General features: G+C 31.2%; 1 protein-coding gene across 3 annotated transcripts in view; it reads left to right on the forward strand.

The window, feature by feature from the left end:
* The window catches only part of LOC134687228 (intraflagellar transport protein 88 homolog), a 30,382-nt gene extending 25,364 nt beyond the window's left edge, over nt 1–5,018 (forward strand). For all 3 annotated transcript variants that reach the window (XM_063547359.1, XM_063547360.1, XM_063547358.1), the window contains exons 23-25: nt 971–1,034; nt 1,639–1,761; nt 4,506–5,018. In XM_063547359.1, the coding sequence (XP_063403429.1) occupies nt 971–1,034; nt 1,639–1,761; nt 4,506–4,627 (309 nt within the window). In that variant the 3' untranslated portion in view covers nt 4,628–5,018. The remainder of the gene's footprint in view (nt 1–970; nt 1,035–1,638; nt 1,762–4,505) is intronic.
* The last annotated feature ends 2,034 nt before the right edge of the window (nt 5,019–7,052 follow it).

Below are 7,052 nucleotides of genomic sequence, written 5' to 3' on the forward strand. Positions count from 1 at the left end.
TGAATTTGGGTGGCATCACTTTTACATCACTTTACAAGTTGATTTTTTTTTGTTTCTGTTCTCTAACCTAAGTTTCCTTCAACCAAATTATATGAATCTTATACACAATGCTTATTTATATCTCAAAACTCAGATCAAGTATGAATTTTGATAGAAGCATAAATTTTACCTGCCATGAGTTATGTCCCTTTATAAGGTTATATGATTATGCAAGCTGAGGCATCAACTGTGTCCTTTGAACACTTTCTCCATTTTATTGTTTCGTTTGTTTTTTTCATGTTGTTTGACCACAACCTTTTATAGCTTACCACCTATGGTATTAGTTTTGCTCAGTGTTACATATCATTTTATTCTGGTATCACCTAATTTGAACAAAGGTATAAAGAATAACATATTGATTTACAGTACATTGCATTGTGCATTTGTGTTAGAAGCATAAAGATGAGTTATATTACAACGGCATGTTCAGGAGCAGTACAGCCGAGAAATCCAGTTTGTCATTTATAGTTCTAATAAAGTGTTAAATATAAAAAAGAAGATGTGGTATGATTGCCAATGAGGCAACTATCCACAAAAGACCAAAATGACACAAACATTAACAACTATAGGTCACCATACTTCCTTCAACAATGAGCAAAGCCCATACCGCATAGTCAGCTATAAAAGGCCCCGATAAGACAATGTAAAACAATTCAAACGAGAAAACTAACAGCCTTATTTATGTAAAAAATGCTTTATTATGCAGTTATAGACATTCTCATCTTTAGTCTTTGGTGGATAGTGCCTCATTGGCAATCATACTAAATCTCATATTATTTAATATCATGTGCAGTTCTGTTGATTAGAAAATAATTGTCTGTCATTTCATTTAAATTCTCTGTTACCAAATCTGTATATCCTTTGAACTTAATTAACAAAGATGGATTTTTGTTGATGCCATGGATAAAAAGTCATGACTTGTATTTTTTAGCGTGCAAGTAGTGGAACAAGAAGAGGTAGTGGTCGAGCCAAACGTGAAGGTAGTGCTGGAAGTGGTAGGTGTTATTTCATAAGAGTAACAAAATATTGTAATAGTATTATCATTTGTTAAGTACCTTTAGTCATGAACTTCAAGGTTCATTAGAATTATGTCACAATTTCTTGAACTATTGGTTGGATTGGAATCAAAGTTTATATGATTGTTAAACAGAATCAGTTGATATTCTTATCTCAATTGCAAGGTTTTTTAGGGGAAGGGATGGAAAGAATTTTAACACACAAAGAAAAGGGAGGAACATATTGTAATTCTTACGAATTTACATTAAAAAAATTTGTCCAGCTTAGTTCTCGGAGATGACTTGACAAACATGGATAAAACTGCACCATAATGACAATCCCCATATGCATTTATCATTTAATGAGGTGCATAGCATAGTTTTACAAAAATGTCAGTAGTTTTGGGATTTTTTTTTATGATTTTCAAATTCCTACATAGATAAAAACCTTAACTGACTCTCTACTTGCATTATTGATAGATCTAGAGTGGACACCAGAGTAAACTAGCGTAATTCTTTATTTGATCTGAAATGTTTCTGCTTCATTGTATTTTATATACAAATGAATGATAAATTTAGAAATTTTTTTTTTTTTTTTTTACAGATCGAGAAACTAGTGCAGGAGGGTCAAGGAAACCTAGCTCTAAAGGTCGAAGGTCAGGTGGAAATCGACTAGAATATGATGATGATGGTAAACCATATCAAGTTAGCAACAAACAGGAAATTGGTAGGATACTATTTACTGCTATCTATACTTGTGCTTAAAAATATGCTGATGTAGTATGCTTTATGAACAAATAATTGTATGCTAAGTTTTAAAATTGGTAGATTCATACATTCTTCATGCAGGATCAATTATAATTATACCTAAAAGTTTGTTTTATGGATATAGAGGAATCAAATCAAGGGTCTGTAAAAGTTGTCTTTATGGCTTTTGTCCAATTCACTTGTTAATATAGCTATGGATAGTAAAAAGCAAATTTCAACAAAGCTGATTTTTTAATTTTTTTTAGTATGCCTGTTTAAAATTTCTACACTGTTCTTAATGTAGAGTCAACATCCCAGTCAATTCAGTTTGCCTGTGCTATCTACCTCTGATTTTTTTTAATTTGAATCTGTATAGCTTCAAATTTGTGGCAGGGGTATACCATTCAGTTTTAGTTTACATATATTATATACATAGTATTTCCTCTCTTCTTAGTGGGAATATTTCATATTGCTATGAAGATGTAAAAGGAATATAAAGATATAAGAAATATTTATCTTATATGCTTTAGAATATCTGTTTAGGCTGCTTAGGGCTGTTCCAGAATTAAATTCACGAAGGCATGGGAGGCACTTTTTAAAGCCCTGACCCCATAAGACAAAAAGGTAATTGTTACAGAATTCTAATGCAACAACCTAAATTTAAATAATTTGAATGCCTCTCATCCCTCCGTTTTATATATTTTGGAACAGTCCTTACCCACATTATCAATGTCATAGTATTAATTGTCTCATCTGTTTTAAGTTATTTCTGTCTTCCTATTTTGTGGGAAGGACCTTGAAGGTACTTAATTGTATATCATTTGCAAGAATTTGGATGTATGTATATTCATTCATACATTGAAGAAAGAAAGAACTTAATTTACTTACTGCAAATTCAGAAAACTTTGCGAGCATTTATTATTGCAATTTTGTTATTTTACCCTAAAATGTGATTTTGATTTTTGCTTAATTCTGAAAAATCCTGTTTGATTTATATACAAAATTTCAAAATGTGGTTTTTAATTATTGCGACTATAACCCTGTCACATTTTTCGCAATAATTTCTGAATTCACAGTACTTTAACAGTTGGGACTTTGCATATACATATTGCATGCTGATACATTTGTATTTTTTGCATGCATCTTATAGGACAATCAGGTTCGTATTCTGTGTTTCTATATATACCATGCTTTACTATATATTCTTACTGTGCCTATGTCAATTTTCATTGGCTTAGAACAAGCTTTCTTTTGAATTTTAAATGTAATGTTTGCAGATAAATCAACAGAATAGGCATCACTATGCGGTATGGGCTTTGCTCATTGTTGAAGGCCGTACGGTGACCTATAGTTGTTAATGTTTGTGTCATTTTGGTCTTTTGTGGATAGTTGTCTCATTGGCAATCATACCACATCTTTTTTAAATCATATTAATTAGCTATACATGTATATTTAAAATAACAAGTACCAACAAAGAATGCCCTAACAACTATAAAATGTGTATAATTTATGCTTTTGCAAACCCTGCGAGTCAACAGGTTGTCAAAACTTAATATTTCTATTCTGATTAACAAAGTAGGGTTTGTGTTACTATAATGCTTGGATATAGAAAAATAAAACCTTTTGAAGTGGTACAAAACCATGAAATCTGTAAATACTGAAGGCTTAAACAGCCTGGGGAGAACACTATTATGTATAAGTTAATGGTAAAAGGGAGATGTTGTCAATTTCTTCATATTATATACATTTCAATTTATTTATTGTGTGTCACTTCTAGCTTATTCTTTATCACAATATTTTACTGTGTGTGTACTGTCCTCTGATAATCGTATTGTTCAGTTTCTTGGTGTAAGCTGTAACAACCTTGCAGAGTTGCTTATAAGTTTGAATGGTGACTGGGTCAGTTTACATTTTCAACTGTACTTGCTTTCAAGCCTTCTTTATGATCACAACAGGTCTTCTGCAAACTCAAAGCTTAATTCTGATTATTTTTTTTACAGTAAGTGAGAAACTGAATTCATTATTCTTCATTTGATACCAATTTTCTTTGGTAGTCATAAACCACAAATTTAAATGTTCAACAAAATATTAGTTTTCTATTGTCTTTTATGCAGACTTTCTCTAAACTACAAAATCAAATGTCTATGGGATGATTATTTTTCCTTATCTACAAATCTATAACCCTGAATATAAACGAAATCACAGTATTTAGTTACTTTTTTAGATAGATTATATTAAAGTTTCCCCCTGACTTCCAAATTTAGTCACTATTATACTCCCATAAAATGATTCAGTAAATGGAGTGTGTTTTCTGGGAGGACTAATAGTAATATTCTGTACGTGTGTACATCTTTGCATTGTAGTGTAGTTTTCTGGGAGGACTAATAGTAATATTCTGTATGTATGTACATCTTTGCATTGTAAATTAACTACCTTTATATGCAGGTGCATTTTATGTAAGGAAAAATACAATCCTCCCCCCAAAAAACGGCTGTGCAGCTTATTTAGGGGTGCGTTTTTTAGTCCGCAAAATATGGTAGTCAAAGATTGTCCTGAATACTTGACATATATAGGACTTGATGTTTAGCAACCAAAACACAATCAATCCAACTAGTCAAAGATTTAATAATATATGTCAATTATTTCATCAGTAAATGTTTTCAAGAGAGAATGAAAAAATATTTGTTTGAGAGATATGAAAAAGTATGATTTTCTCTTCTACAGATTCCACATATTCTGATCCATTAGGGCCACAGATGGAAAGACCAAAAACAGCAGCAAATAAGCGTAATGACCATGATGAGCTGTTTGATGAAGATGTTGGAGACGATCTTTTACCAGAATAGACAATATAAGAATAGAACTGAATGAATTAAATAATACATGTAGTTCACATAAATATTTATTTATTTATTTATTCCGTCCATTGTTCATGTGTATTTTTGTAGAATTTTACATTTGATTTTTAAATCTTTACCAATAACTTTAATATCTTATGAAATTTAAAATTATATTAAAAAATCTTTTTAGATAGTCATTATCTATATAATTGCCTTTAAGTTGACAAGACAGTGAGTGACATTTTCATATTGAAAAAATAATTATCTCCCTTTGAACAGTTTAATAGTTATGTCCCTTTGATGTAAAATAAGAGTAATTAATTAAAAGAAATATTTGTTTCACTTTACATTGATGTGTATTGTGTTTGTTAAAGAATAAAGGAATGCTAGCTTGTTACATGATTGTGTTTATTTCCAAAGAGTTCTATATTGATATTTGAACTTGGTTAGTTATAAAAGATGCTATTTAGATTGAACAATCTTGGTCTGGGGTTAGTTGATTTAGTAGTTGTCCAAAAAACAATCATGAGAAGGATGTGAATCACTTCATGAAAGGCTACAAATGTTTAAGTGAAAATGAAAGAAATGCGTAACATATTCCATTGACTGCCTTACATAGATTAAGAAGATGTGGTATGAGTGCCAATGAGAAAACTTGCCATCAAAGGCACAATTTGTAAAAAGTAAACCATTATAGGTCAAAGTATGTCTTCAACAAAGATTATTGGTGAAAACTGAACAGCAAGCTATAAAAGGATCCAAAAATTACTAGTCCAAAACCATTCAAACTGGTTAAACAACAATCTAAACTATATAAAAATCTAACAAGTGTGAAAACACTGAAATGTCTTGCCTTCTTTACTCATCATTGATATTATGTTGATAGTCCTTAATGTAAAGCTTTACTAAAAGTTAAACATAAATTTAACATGATTCAAGAAAATGAGGTCAAGGTCATTTAAACCAAACAAAGACATGTACAACTTAGTCATTCAATACACTAAATATAGTTGACCTGTTGCTTATAGTTTCAGAGAAACAGACTTAACCAAGAAAACTAAACATTGACTAATAAACCATTGAAATGAGGTCAAGGTCAGATGAACCATGCCAGGCAGACATGTACAGCTTACAATTCTTCTATTGACCTATTGCTTAAAATTAATGAAAAACAGGCCCAAACACAAAAACTTAACACTGAGCAATAAACCGCGAAAATGAGGTCAAGGTAAAGTAAAAACCTGCTAACTGACATGTACAATATAAAATATTTCCATACACCAAATATAGTTATCCTATTGCAAATAGTATTAGAAAAAAAGACCAAAACTCAAAAACTTAACTTTGACCACTGGACCATGAAAATAAGGTCAAGGTTAGATGACACATGCCAGCTAGACATGTGCACCTTACAATCATTCCATTCACCAAATATAGTAGACCTATTGCATACAGTATAAGAAAAAACAAACCAAAACACAAAAATTAACTATAACCACTGAACTATAAAAAAGAGGTCAAGGTTAGATGACACCTACCAGTTGGACCTGCACACCGTATATGCTAGACCTATTGCTTCAAGTTTCTGAGATATGGACTTATATTTAATGAATTTTAACTAACTTTTTTATTTGTATCCATCTGATGCCTTTTTAAATTGGTTTTCATATTTATTTTGTTCTTATATTGTGATGTTACACCACTATCCCAGGGTAGGGGAGTGTTGGGATCCTGCTTTCATGTTTAACCCTGCCACATTCTGTCCCAAGTCAGGAGCCTGTAATTCAGTGGTTGTGTTTGTTGATGTGTTACATATTTGTTTTTCGTTCAGTTTTACATAAAGTAGGCTGTTAGTTTTCTTGTTTGAATAGTTTTACATTTGTCATTTTCAGGCCTTTTATAGCTATGAGGTATGAGCTTTGCTCATTGTTGAAAGCCATATGGTGACATATAGTTGTTAATTTCTGTGTCATTTGGTCTCTTGCAGAGAGTTGTCTCATTGGCAATTATAGGACATATAACTTCAAAACTCCCTTAATTTTAAAAGCTTTCCAGGGCTTTCAAATATTTGGGTTTAAGCATTCCAGATGAAGGCAAATCTGGAAAAGTGCTTCTGACTCACAAATTTTATAGAGTGTTATTTTCATTTGCAGTATAAATAATGTCTATTCTCATTGTTGAAGGGCATACTGTTGCCTATAACTGGTAACAAATATCACAAAACAAGTGAACTCTGAGAAAAATTCAAAACAGAAAGACCCAACCCATGGCAAAATCAAAAGCTCAAACACATTAAAGCAATGGACAACAACTGTCATATTCCTAACTTGGTACAGACATTTTCTTACGAAAAAATATTACCAAGGTGTATAAAAAATATTCCTTAAAACAAAACAAGCAATTACTAAGTCTTTATAAAAAGTAAAACATC

This window comes from Mytilus trossulus, chromosome 10 (assembly GCF_036588685.1).
Source record: "Mytilus trossulus isolate FHL-02 chromosome 10, PNRI_Mtr1.1.1.hap1, whole genome shotgun sequence".
NCBI lineage: Eukaryota > Metazoa > Mollusca > Bivalvia > Mytilida > Mytilidae > Mytilus > Mytilus trossulus.